The 20,426-nt window shown below is 36.0% G+C and overlaps 1 protein-coding gene and 3 pseudogenes across 2 annotated transcripts; 3 read left to right on the plus strand and 1 right to left on the minus strand.

Moving 5' to 3' along the window:
- Window positions 1–246: 246 nt before the first annotated feature.
- On the plus strand, window positions 247–960 carry LOC109128417 (uncharacterized; annotated as a pseudogene).
- A 5,444-nt stretch (window positions 961–6,404) lies between these two features.
- On the minus strand, window positions 6,405–12,578 carry LOC104736877 (putative transcription elongation factor SPT5 homolog 1). Its single transcript, XM_087480041.1, has 22 exons — window positions 11,994–12,578; window positions 11,564–11,796; window positions 11,290–11,436; window positions 11,006–11,167; window positions 10,851–10,934; window positions 10,586–10,656; window positions 10,130–10,487; window positions 9,882–10,037; window positions 9,706–9,803; window positions 9,530–9,578; window positions 9,236–9,388; window positions 9,014–9,157; window positions 8,834–8,930; window positions 8,410–8,568; window positions 8,283–8,328; window positions 8,104–8,198; window positions 7,929–8,007; window positions 7,628–7,682; window positions 7,404–7,521; window positions 7,184–7,321; window positions 6,946–7,040; window positions 6,405–6,747 (listed from the first exon to the last, which is right to left on the minus strand). Exons 1-22 carry the CDS (start codon window positions 12,331–12,333, stop codon window positions 6,502–6,504), a joined length of 3,123 nt encoding a protein of 1,040 aa, XP_087336167.1. The 5' UTR covers window positions 12,334–12,578; the 3' UTR covers window positions 6,405–6,501.
- A 2,624-nt stretch (window positions 12,579–15,202) lies between these two features.
- Window positions 15,203–16,595, plus strand: LOC104738274 (uncharacterized; annotated as a pseudogene).
- Window positions 16,596–18,099: 1,504 nt separating this feature from the next.
- Window positions 18,100–19,979, plus strand: LOC104736876 (AAA-ATPase At3g28570, mitochondrial pseudogene; annotated as a pseudogene). Its single transcript, XR_015578786.1, has one exon. The product of XR_015578786.1 is annotated as an AAA-ATPase At3g28570, mitochondrial pseudogene (transcript).
- The last annotated feature ends 447 nt before the right edge of the window (window positions 19,980–20,426 follow it).

Raw genomic sequence — 20,426 nt, forward strand, 5'->3', positions numbered from 1 at the left:
TTCTCGGCTTTTTCTTTACATTTAGACAAAATCAGCATAAACTAATTTGACTTATTAAACAATATAATTTCTCTAGTTAGACGCTTTCATAAACTTCTCTAAACAAATATTCTAGTTGTCGCAATGTGTGCTATATATAAACTACCTTCTTTAGATTACAATTCATTCAACAACAGATCGGTTTCGAAATAACAATCGTACTAACAAAAGCTAAGTCTAGAACAAGAGCACACAAATTCAATCAACATGGCCAATCCTAGTAATTGGCCATCTCTTCTTATGTTGGTCTTGGCCTTGTACGCCATTGCTGCTCATACAAGTGCTCAATACACATACTCTCCACCATCACCACCACCGTACGTCTACAATTCTCCATCACCACCTCCTCCATACGTCTATAGCTCCCCACCACCTCCTCCATATGTTTACAAGTCCCCACCACCACCTCCTTACGTCTATAGCTCCCCACCACCTCCTCCATATGTTTACAAGTCTCCACCACCCCCGCCTTACGTCTATAGCTCTCCACCACCTCCTCCATATGTTTACAAATCCCCACCACCCCGCCTTACGTCTATAGCTCCCCACCACCTCCTCCATATGTTTACAAGTCCCCACCACCACCTCCTTATGTCTACAGCTCCCCACCACCTCCTCCATATGTTTACAAGTCTCCACCACCCCCGCCTTACGTCTATAGCTCCCCACCACCTCCTCCGTATGTTTACAAGTCCCCACCACCACCTCCTTACGTCACTACAAGAAAACAAGCCTTTTGCGAGGACACATTGCGACGGAGTACAGCTCTCGCAAATTTGCGATAGATTTGCGAGGGATTTACTAGTAAATAAAAAACCATAGAACATTCTTCGCAAATTTGCGTCAAACTCAGTCGTCGCAAATCCGCTGCTCAATTGCGACGCATTTACGACAAATTCGCTGGGAAGGTCCCTTTCTCGCAAATCCATCGCAATAGTGCGACGATTTTGCGAGAACATACTCCATAGCAAATTTGCTATGGAATTGCGAGTGATTTGTGATAATAATTTTTATAAATATTACAAAACTTAATAGAATTATTCTGAAATACATTTGAAGATGAATTTACTAACTTTTAACATTATTTTGATGGTTTTTACAAATTATATATTCAAGGTTTGCGACAAATTTGCGATTGATTTGCTAGAGCCATAGCAAATTCGTCGCAAATCCATCGCGAACTACGCAAAACATAGCAATTCCCTCGCAAATAGAAACTTTAAACCCTTAACCCTAAACCCTAAACCCTAAAGACTTATTACATTACTATTAATGATTAAAAAAGTTGAATCCAAAACTATTAATCAAAGATAGCAGTGCAACACAAAATTGTTAGAGAGTTGGACAATTTGGCAAATATTTGTCTCAATGTAATGAACATATATGTGATGTAGTGTAGAACATCATCATGTTTAGAGTAAGATGCAAAATTGGACAATTTTTGAAAGTTTGATGATAGAAAAGAGTATAATGACACCATTGGACCTTATAATATACTTGAAAGTTAATTTGACTAATTTGTTACAATTATTTTGATGGTTTTTGCAAATTAGATATTCAAGGTTTGCGACAAATTTGCGATTGATTTGCTAGAGCCATTGCGAACTACGCAAAACATAGCAATTCCCTCGCAAATAGAAACTTTAAACCCTTAACCTAAAGACTTTGCGAGGGATTTGCTACGTTCCCTCGCAATTTGCTCGCAAAAACTCTAAATTATAAAAATTTAAATTAATTAATATTTGCGATGCTTTTGCGAGGGAACGTAGCAAATCCCTCGCAAATTTTGCGTTGGAATTGCGACGCCGTTAATTTCCTATATAACTAAAAAACCTAGTTTGAGCGAAGCTCAAACCCAGCCGACAAACCCTAATTTCCTTCTTCTTCTTCCGATTTCTTTCTTCTCCGGTTGCTCTCTTCTCCGGTTGTTCTCTTCTCCTCTCTCTTCTCCGGTTGTTCTCTTCTCCTCTCCCCTTTTCCGGTTGTTCTCTTCTCCTCTCTCTTCTCCGGTTGTTCTCTTCTCCTCTTCTCCTCAGCAATCAACTTTGCGTATCAACAGTATTTCTGCCTCTCAAACTTTTTTCACTTTGGAACAGTTACTTGCAAGTCCCGGGCGTGCTGGCTTACCAAAACTGGATCCTAAGCGACCTCCGGATACTCTCTGGTGAGAATGTTATGTATCTAACCTATAGTTTATTTTTATGTTTTGTATTTTCAATGATCCTCATTCCTTTTATCTTATGTTTTGTAGGTTTGACCAGGATTCTTCGGTTGCTGCTACTGTCCGGACCATTTTTGAAAGAGATTTCAAATCAGCTCATGCCAATTGGACCCAAACACCAGGTCCGGTTGTAAACCGGTGGTTTGAAACTTTTGCGGTAAGTTACAGATTGTTGATGTGTTTAAATTACAGATTTTGTTTGTTTATCACTTGATTCATTTCTCTGTCTTTACAAGCAAACATATAACTGGGATGCGTCCATCAATGGAAGAGTTAGAGCTGAGTTTGAAAAGAAGTTGAAGAGTCGGATGAGTGATCAAGTGTCTCGGTGGAAGGGTAAGTGGAAGAAGAGAGGTAATGACGCAATGCCGCGGTGGCTTGATCCTACCGTATGGGATGGCTTGGTCCAGTTTTGGTGTGAACCAAAATCAGAAGCAAAGAGTATCAATAGCCGTAATGCTCGCTATAGTGATCCTAATGGCACCGGAATACATAAGCACCGTTCTGGTCAGACCTCTTTTAAAGCCCGAGCACGAAAGCTTGTAAGTATCTCTGTTTAACACAAGTTCATTATTCATATCATATCTACAATATAGTAATATAGTTGTTTCATTTCTCTGTTTTTAGTCTGAGAGTACTGGTGAGCCACTGCCTGATTTCCTATGAGTACTAGAAGACACTCATAGGAAACCTGATGGGTCATTTGTTGATGGACTGTCTGAGAAGGTGTTCAATGAAGTGTCGTCAAAGATAGCTGAAGCTGAGTCTGAGCTATTATCAGCGGATAACATGGAGAGTAGTGCTTCTGGCGGGTTATCAGTAACTGTGAAGAACCAAATCTATACCGAGGTAAAACATGCTTCATTGTTTTTGTTAATGTTTGTGTTTGTGTAAACTATGTGTGTAAACACTTATGGTGTTTATGTTTGTGTAAACACTTATGGTGTGTATATGTTTTGTTGGCAGGTTGCTCCGAAGAAAAAGAACCGGATATATGGGGTTGGTAACATGCAAGCAGAAGCATCTTCAGCTCATATTGGTCAACCGCCTCCTCCTGATGAAGATCCACTTGTTCTAGCTGCGAAGCTTGCTGCTGCCGAAGCTGTTCTTGCAACTCAGGCAACTCAGTTACAGAAGATGCATAGTTATGATGCATACTTTGATTATCTTGCAGAGAAAGATCCAGAGTTTGCTGCAAGGTTTCGCCGACAAGATACAGCTGTTGGAGACATAAACACCGGAGAGGCAACCGGCAGAGAAGCTACCGACGGCCAAGCAACCGACGGAGAAGCTACCAGCGGCCAAGCAACCTGATGAACTCTCTTTCTCTTAATGTGTAATGTGTAATGAACAGCTTAGAACTTGATCTCCCTTGTAAACTTATTTTGTGTTTTTGAAAACTTAGTACTTCTAATTACAGCTTTAATTTGCATAAGTTATAAGGTTTAATTCTAATTACAAGTTTAATTTTAATTACAAGTTTAATTCTAATTAAGCTAACCAAAATGAAAATTTTAATTTTTTTTATACCATAATTATTATTTGCGACGGAAAACATAATTGCAAAAGCATCGCAAATTTGCGAGAGAGTTACTAGATACGATATTTGCGAGAAAATTGCTTTTTAAACAAGTCCTCGCAATTTGCGATTAGTTTGCGAGGGAATTTTTTTCCTCGCAAAAGTTGCGAGGGATTTGCGACGTTGACCAATTTACGAGAAGCGATTTGCGAGGAACGAACTTTCCTCGCAAATACCTCGCTTTTGTCGATTTGCGAGGGATTCACTACATATTCGTCCATCGCAAAACCGTTGTTTTCTTGTAGTGCGTCTACAGCTCCCCACCACCTCCTCCGTATGTTTACAAGTCTCCACCACCTCCTCCTTATGTCTATAGCTCTCCACCACCACCTCCATATGTTTACAAGTCTCCACCACCTCCTCCTCCTTATGTCTACACTTCTCCACCACCACCTCCATATGTTTACAAGTCACCACCACCTCCATATGTTTACAAGTCACCACCACCTCCTCCTTACGGCTACAGTTCTCCTCCATATGTTTACAAGCCACCACCACCTCCTCCTTACGTCTACAGCTCTCCTCCATATGTTTACAAGCCACCACCACCTCCTCCTTACGTCTACAGCTCTCCTCCATATGTTTACAAGCCACCACCACCTCCTCCTTACGTCTACAACTCTCCTCCATATGTTTACAAGCCGCCACCTCCTCCTTACACGTACAGCTTTCCTCCATATGTTTACACTTCACTGCCACCTCCAAGCTATAGTTATAGCTCTCCCCCTCCTCCAAAATACTAAACAAACATATACATGATATATTCGTTTATCAGCCATCATATTCATGGAATTAATTAATATTTCCTTAATAACTTTTCATATATGAAATGTATTTCTTTGGTTACAACCAATTGCATTTTTGTTGTTTGATTGCTTCGTTTGATGTTGTTTTACTCACTAAAAATCCATGTACTTGTTGTCCATCTTTTATTGTCTAATGAACTCAATGAATCCCTTTATTTTAATAGATTGAAATAAAAATCTTCGGGCATCTCAAAGTTTCTCAACTATCATAGTTTATACATGAGATATATATAAACTATCAAAGTTTCTCTCAACTATGGATTTGAAAACTTTTTCACTAAAAGATCCATACTCGAAAACAAAGAAAATGTAGCTATAACCTATGTTTCCAAGGAAAGTTGATTAGGTTTTAAATAATGGTATTACTTCTTCATACAAGCAATAACCTATATTTTTGTTATTTTTATAATACTTAAGTAAATATGATGATATCTATTATAATCATAATCATAATAAGAATAATATCTAAGCTAGAAAAAACTACAATTCGTCTACTTTTTAATCTAATTCTAGTCCAAAAAGATGGTGACAAAACAAATTAATTAAGTAGGCAGATTTAAATACTATCTTTTTATATCCTCAAATTGGGAAGTTGTATATGTCCCTATAACGACATAAAATGTTACAGAAAAAAATCGTTCTATATAGTTAAACGAAGAATATAATCAATTGTTACTAAAAAAAAATATTGACAGTAAACAATGTGAATTGTCATTATTTACCTAGTTAGATCAAAGTTATTCCTATCTTTCTAATTAATTATAAAGAAAATGAAAAAAAAAAAGATGACATATCCATATTTCAAAATTACAAGATGTAATATAGAACTAGCTAGTGTATCCAAATTTGAATTGACAACTTTGGAAAGAATTTTATAGTTTAAAATGAATTAGGAAGTTTATAGTTAGTATATGGTAAATTGGGCAAAGAGTAATCCTAGTTGAACGCCTATACGACGACAGCCCTATATTTAGGGTTTGAAACGCAAGGTCGATGAGAAGGAGAGGTTATGTAGCAGCCGATGTAAAGTTACTTAAAGATCCGATCCCTGTTGATCTAGTGATGGCTAAAGTGATAGTCCTCGACTCCTCGTATGAAGAGCCACCAAAATAAAGTCCTTCGGAAGTTGCTCTGTAACCCTAACACGGAGCAATTCACTACGTTACCCGATAACACAGAGCAATTCACTAAGATCCAGAAACGTGTGTTTTGATGTTAGATCTGAGATGCTAAGTTTTATCAAAGCACCTAACGTTGTCCTCCAATGGAAGAAGGATGCGATATTGATAGATTACAAAGGGAAGCTGGCTGCCACTGTGAGATTCCCTTATTGTCAATTCACCAGTTTTGATTTATGGATACTACAATACCGCAAGAAACATGTATGGTCAAAGCAAGTTTGCTTTCAAGTTAGTGTTTCACCAACTCACCGAGTTAATGTAGCATCCCCAATTTCATAATTGGTAACCAGATCCCAAACTTAATGATATTAGTGGAGAAGAATGGATCCGATCTCTGAAGAAATTTAACTGAAATCATCTGAATTAAAAAAAAATAGCTAAAAGATCAACGGAAATTTGTTATAGAGAGTATTGTATTCAGTATTTATAGTAAACTCGCGTTTAAACGTTTAAATTTTTCCTATCATTTATATTTTCATTTGATAACTCAACCAATAGTGGAAACGATAGGACATTGCACGAAAAACACAAATTGGAAATCAGATTCAAAGGTTTTTTTTTCCGATGATAACTGGAAATAGTTCAATGTTTTCTTTATAAACTATAGAGAAATATAAGATTACAATATACGGTCTGATGACAAGATAAAAAAATTCAACGCTCATTAGAACACTATCACGGTTGCACAAATTTGGCTAATATGGCCAGGTCCAGAATCTTGACGTCAAGATTATCATCTATCTTAACGATACCGTCTGAACCGTCGATTCCGATAAGCTTACCAGTAGACCCACGAAATTGCCCACCAACTATTTTGACACGGTCACTCTTCCTCGGAGGTACTATCTCCAGTTCGCTTGGGAGGGCCATTATAGTGTCACCTTCACCACTGGACCCGAGAGATACTTTACACGTTCCATCCTGACATTAAGTAGCACATAGGAAAACTGGGGGGTTAGAAAGGAGCTACTCATTCAGCTTAAACAGCATCCACAGTCAGCATCACTTCTAGCAAGATCATTTAATTTTTTTCCTGGTTTTGTTTATTACTAAGCTAGTAGTTTTTTTTTGTTTTGTTTATAAACAAGAGCTGGAGTTCGGGAAAGCCACGAGACTAACCGAAACATCTCGGATGACGCCCACATCGCTGTCCTCTCCAGCCTTGTGTATGTCAACCAAAATATCGGGCATGAACCATGCTTCAGCATCCCCACCTGTCGTATTAACAATAATAAGCTAAGATAACCGCCATAAAAATGAAACTTCTAAAGGGAACTGAGACAAGTAATATGCAAGGTCAGACGAAACAAATAAATTATCCTTCTAACTATAGTCTATACCCCAAGAATAGACATACCTATAACAGGAGACATGACATCCAGGCCAGTTCCTGGAGTCATTGGTTGTCCTCCAGGAGTTCCAGGTAGGTATGAAGCCGAGCTTGGTGTCATCGGTTGTCCAGGTGTCGATGGTAGGTAAGGGCTTGGGGCATTAGCTGCATAACAAGGTATATGAGAAAAAAAGACTGGCCAAACAAGAAGAGTCAACATTTTGAAAAAATATTACACGCATCTTACCATAAGCTGAACCATGGTCCCTAGGTGTCCCTGCATCCGAGTAACTACCACCAGGAGTACTAGCCCATCCTGAGCCAGGAGTTGGTGCTTCATATGCCCGTGAAGGAGGACTTCCCGGCTGGAAACAAGTGTCACATAAACGACATTAGTGCAGAATTACATATGTCAGAGATATGAAGCCAATAGTAAGGTTAAAAGCAAAATCATAGATGGATAAATCTTACCTGATATTGAGGACTTGTTCCCCAAGATCCCGGATTTCCGTCTTCCCAGCTATCCCTGATTCATAATAACCATAACTTGAGTTGAGAGATATACAAGTTTATTCTTTTAATCAAGATTTACAATTCTCAAACATGCGTTAAGAATTTCTGGAAATAATTGAAACAATTGCCATTGCCATGAATATAAAACATAACAAAGAACCTCACATTGATGCATACTTACAACAGGATCAACGAGAAACATAGGGGAGATGAAAGAGAAATTCAACTTCAGATTATAGAAACGCAACAACAAACTTACCTAGATGGACTCATAGGCGTGTAAGGATTCCAAGCTCTATCACGCATGGGTGTCCTCATTCCATCATGGATGGGTGTAGCTGAAATTTACACAATCATCAAGGAGCTTAATATGTCAGGTGAACATATTACAGAGGAGGTGCCATAGCACATTAAAATTGAACTAGAAAACAAACCTCCAGAGTCCCGCATTGGAGTCATATAAGGATGAAGTGGAGTCCGAGAAGGATGCATAGGTGTTTCGCTTCCCATACTATACCGAGATGTATCTCTGTAGAATTCAAATGATATAATGAATGTCCTTCATTATAGTTGGAAGTCAAAATAACAAATGAGATATAAATTAGTAGATTACCTAAACGGTGTTGTCGCAACATTATCTGATATTGCATCCCGATCAACTGTATATACAAACTATTGTTAGAACTCCTTCGACATGTAGAAAGAAACCCACATGCGGAGAAGTGAATACAAGAACTTGCCTGTTACAATCTTCATCTCAAGTTCTACACGCACTAAATTTCCTTTCACTTCTACTACAGGTCCCCTATACCCCTTGAAAGGCCCTAGACGGATTTTAACAGTAGTACCCAACAAAGAATCGTCCCCCCCTCCTCTTCCACCCCTGTGCCTCCCTCCAGCTGCATTTAAAGATACAAATAAGAATATGCACAACTCTACGTCGATAAGTTGTATAAGCATTTCACCAAATATATGCAAAGAAATATTGGTTTGAAGCAATGAATGATTATTTTACAGAAAAACTGTAGCCATAATAGTATAAAACATAGCCTTATTCGGGAGAAATGGTAAGAGCAACGTACAAGTAAAGAATACAAATCAACTAAACAAAACCTTAGGTATTCTTACTCATAACCAAAATAGAAAGTAAAAATATGAACATACAGTTATATCCGCCTCTGCCGCGCTGGAATCTTCCTGGAGATGAGGGTACTGGAGCAGGCGCCTTGAAATTGCCATACCTTGGAAAAGAATCACCACCCTAGAGTAGAAACGTGCTGGATAAGGTGACGCTACAGTTTGATTAAAATATGAAAACACATGGCCACATCACAAGACACTTACATTTCTATTAGCACCAGAACGTGATCCACCAACAACAATGCATGATGTGCATTTAGCGCAGATAAACCCGGCATGCTCAAGATGATGCCGATCATATATAAATAGGACTCCTTTGTAAATATGCTTTACAGGACCTTGTTTACCCTAGAATGTACAAATTAATTGTAAGATTATAAAGTTGAGCGAGGTAACCAACAACAACCAGACTGCAAAGGTACTCACTTTGCTAGGACCCTCAATAACTCTGACATCATCTTTCACAGCAATGACATTTTTGTAGCGATCTTGAACATTAAATTTCTTCTCAATTTTGCATTTGATTTCTCTGAGTTTGACAAGAGCAACCTCAGGTCTGTCAGGAACCCCTTTAAGAACCTAGGGATATTAAAACAGAGTTATTCCTAGATCCATTGGGTGCATATAGCAAGAAAAATATCTCAAAAGAAGACTTTTCATTTTATAGCAGTTAAGGGTAGACTTATCTATAGTGGTATTGTTGAAAAGTTGTCAACTTACCTGAAAAGCTTCATTCTCTAGTCGTATAATTACTCCAAAACTCAGGTTACTGCATCAAATAGATAAATAAAGCTCTCAGACTGGAAATATGTTTCACTTCAAGTTATGGGAAATATGTTTCACATCAAGTTATGGGAAATATGTTTCACTTCAAGGTAATTAAGCATCCCACTTACTCCAGCAGCACAAGATCATGAAGTTCATAGTCCCCAATTTTGGTAACACCAGTTGTCACTTCTGAGCTCTCAACAACATGATCAGCAAACACACGGACCTACAAATATATTCTCTTGGGATTTAATTACCCTACTAGTAAGAAAGAAGCTCAATATATAAACAAAAGTTGGCTTACGTGTTCTTTGGTTGTGTCAGATAATATGATCAGGACATGTTGATCAACTTTGACAACCATGCCTGTTGCTCCTTCATGGGTCCCAGAAACCACTTTCACATGATTTCCAGGTTCAAAGTACTTGCAGAGCTCTTTCTCATTTACAGCAAGAGGATCCTGCGACACAAGAGTAATGCTCGTCAATTTTTCATGGCTGGATCATTTTAGAAATTTGCAAGCAGTAACAGCCACAGAGTAATGATGCTTACAGGAAGACCTTTCATTTCTGATCTGATAAGGACATTTTCTTCATCTACTTTCTCAACCCAACCCTTCAAGTTTTTTAAATCCCCCTTGATAACAATAACCGCATCACCCTTCATGAAATGACCTTTCTTTCTGTTAGCGAATAAAGTTGACAGACCACCAAAGTCGCCCTCTCCATTTTCACTTGGTTTATTAAATTTTTCAAGTTCGTCAAAAGTTGGTGTAACATTCTGAACAGTAATAGACTTCAATGATACTGTTTTGTACAGGAAACCATCTTTGAAAAGCATCCCACCAATATTTTCAAAGTAATCACCCGTCATGGGATCACGCCGTCGCTCTACACGTATGTGCAATTCCCTATAGGTTAACAATTATTAATCCAGCACTTTTATAAACCTTCTCCCTAACAGGAGTTATAAAATTAAAGTACAACGTACAGTATCTAAACGGAGTACCTAGCTTCATCAATGTTCATGAACCGTGGAGGTGGAACAAAGGCTTTTTTCTTTGAAACTTCTCTTCCATCCTGTAATTAGTGAAGCAAAGTATGGCCAAATTATTGTATCGTTATATTTCTAGAGCACACTACAAAAACCTTAGCATGCAAGGAGGACAGTTGCCATGATTTTCGTAACACATTAAATTTAGCGATGTCTCTATTAGACATGTTTACCAAACACAAAGAGCACCATCTTTCTTATGCAAGGACATAATCCATACCAGTTTACTGGCTAGTGCCTGCAGATCGATTCTTGGGATTAACTTGACTGTGACCCTCTGGCGCACATTATCAACATCAACTACCTGCAAAGGACTTACATTTTAGCAGTCTGTGGGTACTTTTACCAATGACAACACATGAAAATGGATCATACCTTAGCAAGATCACCTTTATACGTCCCAATTTTCATTCTAACCCATGTATCCCGAGATAGATCAATTGCTTTGCTTTCAACAGAAAGAACATCCGTCATTTCTCTTATGGGGACAAGTAAGATCTTCTGATTAGCATATATATTCCTCATGCCCTTGATTGCCTAACACACGTAAACGAAACAGCGCAAATACTGTCTTTACACCCACCATTCACAACAATAATGAACACTATCACTGACACGGAAATACAAATCCCATATCATAGAGAGAAGCTATTAAATACCTCTTTCACATGTGCTTCCTTGTCTGCTTCAACATATATATAATTTTTAAGATGGTCAAGGGCAACAACAGATCTGATCTGCAGATCTGCTCCTCGATCTATGAACTTTTGCATAAGACAAACAGCAACCTCCCTTTCGCGGCCAATCTGAGATTGCAGCGCAAAAATCAGGGAGAGTCAGTTCCAAGTATCACAGAAAAGAATATTAAACAAGTAATGACGAAGAAGAAGGAAGACTTATAACTTCTAACACGCCAATTATGTAAAACCATACCGCACATTTCACCATCCACAATTTTGGATCACGAACTGATGGCAAAAGCGCTTGTTGTTCTACATCTGTAGCTTCTTCATCATATTCTTCATGATGCCTAGAGAACCGCTCTTGAATTCTTCTCTCGAGATCTTCCACATCCTCATCATTTTCATCACGAGGAAGGAACCTCCGCTCATACCGTCTATCACCACGCTCATCCGGAAGGTCTGTTCCAGCATCCACTATAAAGTCTGCAATTTTCAAAAGAACCTCCAAGGAGTTAAAATTTTCCACTGACTAGCAAAGAGACGATAATGATAGATGCTTAAGTAGTTCTACGAGTAACCCATTTAAGACGAATTGTTTAAAAACACAAATCTTCACCAATCGATCTAAAGAGAACATTAGCAGAATGGTGGAATTCGAATCCAAAATCAAGAGTACTTACCGTCTTCTCCATCTTCTTCTTCCTCTTCATCCTCATCATCAACCTGGTGAGCTTCTCGGTCTAAGAAAATAGAAGCAGAAGGCTTCTTTCTCTTACTAGCTGCTGCACCTCCTTTACCTCCACCACGGCTACCATAATCTTCATCATCATCGTCATCTTCTTCCTGAGAATCCTCCTCCGCATAATCATCAATAAAACTTGATCTTCCTCTCTTCCGTCTAGAACCGCCGCCACCGCCTCTTCCTCTCTCCTCTTCTTCTTCTTCCTCCTCTTCTTCCTCTAAATCCAATCCTTCGTAATCTTCGTCAACATCATCGTCTTCGTCCCTGTTTCGAGGCATAGTTTAGGGTTCCGATCTGTGAAATCCCCAAATCTGTAAATTACAAAATTTGCTTTCTCTTGGTTTGTTTGTTTGAGCGAACCCTAGAAATTTGAGGGAAGTGAAAAGACTCGCGATTGTCCGAAGAGGCTGTCGTTTTTTTTTGGGCTTTAACCGGAATGGTTTGCAATTAAGGTTAATTGGTTAACCCCAAATTTATTTAAGAGTTAATCGGAGTTTTGATACATTTTTTAAACATAATTATCAAAATGATACTCTCGCTAAAAACCCATATTTAACATTGTTCATCTGTTTTTCTTTTCCTTTTTTGTCATTCAATCATCTTATTAATTACATTTGTTGCTATTGTACCTTTCTTTTTCTCTATATTTCTTGATTTTTCAAATAATTATTGATATAATCTTTTTTAGAAAACTTCTTAGATACACAAAATTTATATGTTTTTTCTTTACAATTTGATATGAATTTTGTTTAATAATTTTTAAATATATTATATATATTTTGTATCCGTACACATTTTTAAGTATACAAATGTCTATACACCTTATTAAGTGTACAGATGTATCTACATATTATTAAGTGTACTAATGTCTGTACACCTTTTAAGTATACAGATGTTTAGACACAAGTGTACAGATGTCTGTACATCTTTTAATTGTACAAATGTTTAGACACAAGTGTACAGATGTATGTACATATTATTAAGTATACATATGTATTTTTTACAAAACCATTACAATACACACATTTGAAACTCTAATTATTAAACAAATTACATTTGTACACTTAATAATGTGTACATGCATTTGTACATTTAATAATGTGTACAAGCATTTGTATACTTAATAAGGTGTATAAACATCTGTACACTTAAAAAGATGTACGGATATAAAGGTGTACGGATACAGAGATGTAAAAGATATTTAATATTGTCAAAATAAAATCATCAAACAAAATGCATATCAAATTATCAAGAAAAAAACATAGAGTTTTTTTATGTCTAAAAAATTTGGAAACAAAAGATATATTAATAAATATTTGAATAATTAGGAAAAGATGAATGTGATGAAAAAAAAAGAAAAAAAAATAATCATATACAAAAAGAGAAGGAGAGAGAGAAATAAACGTAAATGATATAAAAAAAAAAAAAACAAATCCAAAAACAAGGAGACCGTTACTCGTAATTTTGCACATTTGGACTCAACCCCACATTTTCTCTATCTCACACCATCTCTATTATACACATAATACATATGAGGGATTTTTCTAATTTTAAATATTAATTGTACTATAAAACCTATTATGTTTCCAAAATGTATTGTTTTGCTAAGAAACCCTTTATTTTATTGGTTTCTTAAGGCAGAACTGAACCAAAATAGTTTGTAATCACGCTTTTAATGGTCTAAACCAAAGTTAACAATGATGCTCCTTAAACTATCTAATTATATAAAACTGGGTTTTGAAAGTTACTAATTTATAATATCGCGACATGTATCAAAATCTTATTATATTGTAGATTACTAAAATAATAATAAAATTTTATTATAATATTTTAAAAGTTACTAATTCATAGGATCGCGACATGCATCAAAATATTATTATGTTGTTGATTATTAAAATAATAATAAAATCTTTTTATTAAGGAAAAGGAATCGTCCAAACAAAAAAATCCGTAATTCAAAAACATAAAAGAAATCAAACAGATAATTTTACAATAAAGATACATGTAGTTATCCTAAAGAATATCCTAAAAATTCTACAATAATTAAACTTATACAAAACAATCCTACGTTATATTGAATTCATTGGCCTAATCTTAAAAATATATCTTATTATATCAAGTTGGGTTCTGAAAGTTACCAATTCATAAGATCGTGACATGTATCAAAATCTTATTATGTTGTAGATTATTAAAATAATATTAAATTTTTATTATAATATTGTAAAAGTTACTAATTCATAGGATAGCAACATGCGTCAAAATATTATTATGTTGTATATATTATCCAAGTAATTGTACATTATCTCTTCGCGATATGTATTCTCTCATATCTTTGTCATATACTCCCTCCGTTTCAATATATTGGATGTTTTGAGTTTAGCACACAGATTAAGAAAAATACTTATTTAATTTAAACACATAACTAAAACAGTTAAACAATTAAAGTCCGCAAAACGTGCTTAATTATTTTGCCCAAAAAGGCCAAAAAAAAACAATTAATAAAAAGAAATACTAAACGTCGTTACACAATGGAGGCAAAGTAAAATTTAGGTGAATTTGAATTACTTGAAAAAAATAGAGCCAACGTTTTACATAATTATTTTAAACTTAAAATTCAAAATTTTTACATTGGAGCCAATGTAATTTTTTTGTGAATCTGTTATGCTTATTTAAGTTTCAAAATTAGAATAGTTTTTAAATTTTTTTTCACAATTCTAAATTATGATTTGAGTATGTCACTACTAAATAATGAGAATGATTTTTTGTTTGATTAAACGAAATCCCACCAACAGAAGAAACTTTTAGCAATGGCAATGGAGACTTTGCAGTTGTTCCAGGTTTTTTTTTTTTTTTTGGCTTAATAAAACCGAAGTTGGTTATTGATTATTTTTTTAGTTCCTACTTTTTCTCTATTAGTTCTTCATAATTAGTCACGTTCTCGTATTCTTTGTTTGAGGATAGTTTTTTTTAATTGTTCTAGTATTCCAATTATTTAGTCTCTTTTAAAATTAGTTACGATTTTGTTGTTACATGGTTTAACATCATGATGACTCATACAGTTTAACTTCTAATTTTTTTTCTTAAATCTATGTTCTTAAATCAGAAAACGAAGATTTACAAAATTCGGGACAAACCAGAAAAAATCTATCAAATGAAGAGCGATGGATGATTTTCATTCAATGCTTTACTAATGAGAAGTAATGATGGAGTTCTGGGAAGAACTATTACCAGAGAAGTTTCTAATTACTTTTCGTTGCCTATACTAATGGTGCAAAAGATTTGGCGAAGAGCAATAGAAACGGTTAATAGTACTGGAACAGTGGATGTATCTCACAGCAGATCTATAAATTGTGGTCGCAAAAGAATCTTGATTGAGCCACACCAAGTCACTGATATTCCGTTCCATAAGCGAACAACTTTGAGATCGATGGCCATAGCTATGAATGTGAGTCTTACAACATTATTTAGACGGAAGAAAGAAGGGTTTATTCGACGTCATACCAATAGCATCACGCCTCATCTGAAGGAAGAGAATCTGAAAGGTAGACTACAATTTTGCATTTCTATGTTGGATAAACATACTATACCTCATGAACCAAAGTTTGTTGATATGTACAATATGGTGCATATCGATGAAAAATGGTTCTACATGACAAAGAAGACCGAGAACTATTATTTACTTCCGACTGAAGAAGAGCCGCTAAGTACATGTCAAAGTAAGAATTACATCGTAAAAGTAATGTTTTTAGCTGCTATGGCTCGTCCAAGGTTTGACGAGGAAGGAAAGGAGATATTTTCTGGAAAGATTGGAATATTTCCTTTTGTTACTATGGAGCCAGCTAAGAGACGAAGTAAAAATAGAGAAGCTGGAACTTTGGAACTAAAGGCAGCAACATCGGTCAAAAGAGAAGATATAAAAGCATGTTTGATTGAAAAGGTTCTTCCTGGTATTCATGAAAAGTGGCCACTAGAAGATAGACACAAAACTATCTTCATCCAACAAGATAATGCAAGAACACATATTGCAGGTGGGGATAAAGATTTTCAAGAAGTTGCGTTAAGTAATGGTTTTGATAACCAGTTGATGTGTCAGCCACCAAACTCACCGGATCTAAATATTTTAGATCTTGGATCTTTTAGTGCTATTCAATCATTGCAGCATAAAGAGTGTCCAAAAACCATCGAAGATCTTGTTCGTGCGGTAGAAGATTCTTTTGAAAACTACTCTACTGAAAAGGTAAACCATATTTTCCTAACTCTTCAATCGTGCATGCAAGAGATTATGAAAGTTGGAGGATCGAACAAGTACAAGACACCACATATGAGCAAATCGGCGTTGGAAAGAGATGATCAGCTTCCTATACAAATAAGTTGTGATCCTGTATTAGTCCAAAGTGTGTTTCGCTATACAAATAAGAGAGAGGAAGAGGTCATTCCAATGTGTCAAACTCAATTAGAATTTTCAAACATGTGCACTACAGATGGAAACCAAAACTGGGAAAATAACAAAAGTCAAGATCATACAAATTGTTTAGGATAGAAAAAGTCTCACACAATGCGTGGGTAAAATGAACATAATAAAATATGTTTAGTTATTTTAAAATAAATTCAATATTAGTTAACATTAATATTGTAACTAAGATATATTATGTTTTTTTATTGTCAACAACTTAAATGAATTAGTTTAGAAGAGAAATATACTCCTACTTTCTCATTTTACAGTTTGGAAAATGTAAGATTAATATGTTGACCCCAAAAAATGGAAGGTTAATATATGAATCTTCTTTTTTTAATAGACTAATATTGTATTTAGTTGGACGCAAGATTACCTTCCCATAGGAGGAAGGCGGCCCCAAGGTTCTCTCCATGGTGGAGAAGGTTGGACGCAATGTTCTCTCCATAAGAGAGGAGGACATAACCGAGGTTCTCTCCATAAGAGAGTAGGGCGGAACTGAGGTTCTCTCCATGGTTGGTCATGTAACAACCCGTCCCGTAGACCCCACTAGCCTCACTGCTAGCTGTCCCAATGGACCGTCCGCGGACCCCACTAGCCTCACTGCTAGCCGTCCCAACGGACCTCAAGCTGGCCCTGCAGGGCATCAATCATAACCCATCACTGTGGACATCCCAATCCACCAGTAGGTTATTGGTGCGCCAAGTGTTCCACGAACCCTGGTCCTCACCTTTTATCAACATTCCCACAGGATAAGTTGCCACCAATTGACCTGCAGATCAATTGGTGACAGCTTGTCCTGTGGGAAGGTTGTTAAAGGGTGCGGACCAGGGTTCGAGGGACGCCTGGCGCACCTATATGATCGATGCCCTGCAGGGCCAGCTTGAGGTCTGTTGGGGTGGCTAGCAGTGAGGCTAGTGGGGTCCGCGAGACGGGTTGTCACAGGTCATGCACTATTGTGATGTAATTTATTTTTCATTCGAAATGTTTTTTAAGCTAACAATTTTTAGTGATTAAAGAAATTATGCAAAAGTGAAAGTAAAGAGACATATAATAGTTGACTTAATTTGTTCATATGAACATTTTCTAGGTTGTGGCAAATAATATATTTGTAACATACAATATACACCTAGGTGTAAAAATACACTTTTAATGATAACATACATACAAGATTTGTATATAGATATAAATCAGTGTATTATAACAAAATGAAAATTTATAAATAATGCACAATAAATTCTTATATATTTTTATTAAATTTAATTTTAACTACAAAACTTTAAACATGCACATCGGAATAACGAACAATAAAAAAAGACAATATTTATTAACCAACAAACACATAAAACACAATATAAAGGAATAAAGACATAGAATATTATATTAATAAATAAAAACATAAAAAATATATAATAAATTGATAATAACACTCTCGCGCGTAGCGTGGTCAACTTCTAGTAACTTATATAAAGAAGTCTAGAAGATTTCCATTAAATAAAAAGGAAAAATGTAGAGTAATTAAGCATAAAAATTTGTAACATTTGATAAATCATCAATTATCCTAAAAATGCCAAGATTGTTTGACCAAAAAGAAACCTCTTTAGTAGGAAGATATTATATGTACTATTTTCTTATCAAGAATATGCAAAAATACAAAATAAATAAAGAGCCATGAATTAGAAAGCGACTAAAAAAAAACTCTTCCACCTTCTTCACTGTGTTACATAAAGGGAGAGAACGAGAGACACACAACACATACACAACACAATAAGAGATTATGAGCCAAACCAAAAAGAGAGAAGATCAAACCCTTCAAACTCATAAAACCAGGAAACCAATCATCAAAATCTTGATGGGATCGGTCGTGAAGCCAATGTTTGGAAATAGCCTAACAACGATTGGATCAAACATAGCTGGTCTCTTCTTCGTCTGGTCAACTCTCAAGCGATCCTTCCCTCGACAGATCCAACAGCTCCTCTTGAATGCAATCCAACGAGTACCCATTCTCAAGAAACTCTCAGACAAGATCCTCGATTTCTTATTGCCTTATGCTCACATCAGTTTCAGCGAAATCGAAGAGTTTAGATTCAACTTTGCATATGCAGCTGTCAAGACCTATCTTGGTGCAAAAGTTAACTCTGGAGTGAAGAATCTCAAAGGGAACCAGCTGAAGGAGAACACGTCTTTGGATTTGAAAAGGGACGATGTTACGATCGAAGCGGAGTATGAAGGTGTGACGATGTGTTGGCAGATTTTGAAGTGTGCTAAAGGGAAGAAGATATGTAAGCTTACGTTTCATAGAAGTAATTGGGATGTTGTCACTGGTTCTTACTTGAGCTACGCTATGGATGAAGGAGGTCCATTGAGGCTAGGAAGAAGAAGGTGAAGGTGTATATGAATAATCCAAGCTTACATTGGAAGCATCATACGAAAGGTCTATGGACTAGTGTTGATTTCGAGCATCCTGCAACTTTTGATACATTGGCGATGGATACTGAGAAGAAGGATGAGATTTTGAGTGATCTTTTGGCTTTTAGAGATTGAAAAGAGTATTATGTTAGGATCGGGAAAGCTTGGAAGAGGGGTTACTTGTTGTTTGGACCTCTAGGGACAGGTAAGTCTACGATGATTGCGGCTATGGCCAATCTGATGAAGTATAATATCTTTGATCTTGAGTTGACTTCAGTAGAGAACAACTGGGAGTTGAAGAAGTTGTTGATATCAACGTCTAGTAAGTCCATCATTGTGATTGAGGATATAGACTGTTCCTTGGATCTCACTGGAGAAAGGAACGGTAAAGACGTGAAAGGCGATAAAGAAGGGAAGAAGAAGAAAACACTTACACTCTCAGGCTTATTGAACTTCATAGATGGGATTTGGTGAGCTTGTGGGCAAGAGAGGATCATTGTGTTTACAACGAATCACTTGGAGAAACTTGACAGAGCTTTGATTAGAAGAGGTCGTATGGATATGCATATTGAGCTATCTTATTGCACATTCGGTGCTTTCAAGATTCTTGCCAAAAACTATCTGAATCTTGATTCACTTCCCTTGTTTGGAGAGATCGAGTCTTTGCTTAAAGAAACGAATATAACACCGGCTGATGTTGCAGAGAATCTGATGGTGCAAGATCTTCAAACTGAAGTTGATGGCTCACTTAATGGTTTGATCAGAGCTTTGGAGATAATCAAGTGGAGCCAAAAGTTGAAGGCTGATGGACAACACATCAAGGAGATTACCCATATTTAAAACCAATTATCTTCTCCTAGTAATAATATATAGTAACCTTTTAATAAGAAATTTTCACAAAAGGTTATTTATAATTCGAAATAAAAGTTAGGATTTTGAGATCTTGACTTTTGTTTTTACGCTTCAATATTTTTTTATTTTACAAATCACATATGTTGTAAGTGCGCATTTAAACATCAATTGTATTCAAATTAATAGAATAAAAAAAAAATACACAATTAATGCATGGTTTCTTATTTAGTATTCAAGAAAAAAAAGTTATTTAAACAATTTTTTCCTTTCATTCTTTTTTCTTTACTATTTTGTCAATCAACGTTTGAGAAAGTGCAATATAAGGTAGACGTTGCCATTGTTTGGTAGACATAATATCCATATATAAGTAAAAGAGAAGTACAAAAGTGCTTTCGGATCGGATCAATTTCACAAAAATAACCTAAAATTAAGGGAGTCGGATTCAGATAAAAAAGATCCACAGCGTTATAAATGGGTTATCGGGTTTTCCAAAAAATAAATCATAAAATAAATCATAAATGTAAACATTAATAAATTCCCCCAGAAAATAAACCATAATAGTTAAGATAATATATATTTTCCTACAATTTAAGAAACTAACAAACATACATAATTAATGTTTATTTTAAATTTATTGATATTAAATCGGACTATCAA

Source organism: Camelina sativa, chromosome 13, assembly GCF_030686135.1.
Source record: "Camelina sativa cultivar CO46 ecotype springtype chromosome 13, ASM3068613v1".
NCBI classification, from domain to species: domain Eukaryota; kingdom Viridiplantae; phylum Streptophyta; class Magnoliopsida; order Brassicales; family Brassicaceae; genus Camelina; species Camelina sativa.

Excerpts from the sequence above, each read along its gene's own strand:
- LOC104736877 (XM_087480041.1), bottom strand. The coding sequence starts at position 12,333 with ATGCCTCGAAACAGGGACGAAGACGATGATGTTGACGAAGATTACGAA. Across the intron at positions 7,522-7,627 it reads GAACAAGTCCTCAATATCAG|CCGGGAAGTCCTCCTTCACG; the intron begins GTAAGATTTATC and ends ACTTGTTTCCAG. Across the intron at positions 6,748-6,945 it reads GCGTCATCCGAGATGTTTCG|GATGGAACGTGTAAAGTATC; the intron begins GTTAGTCTCGTG and ends ACTTAATGTCAG.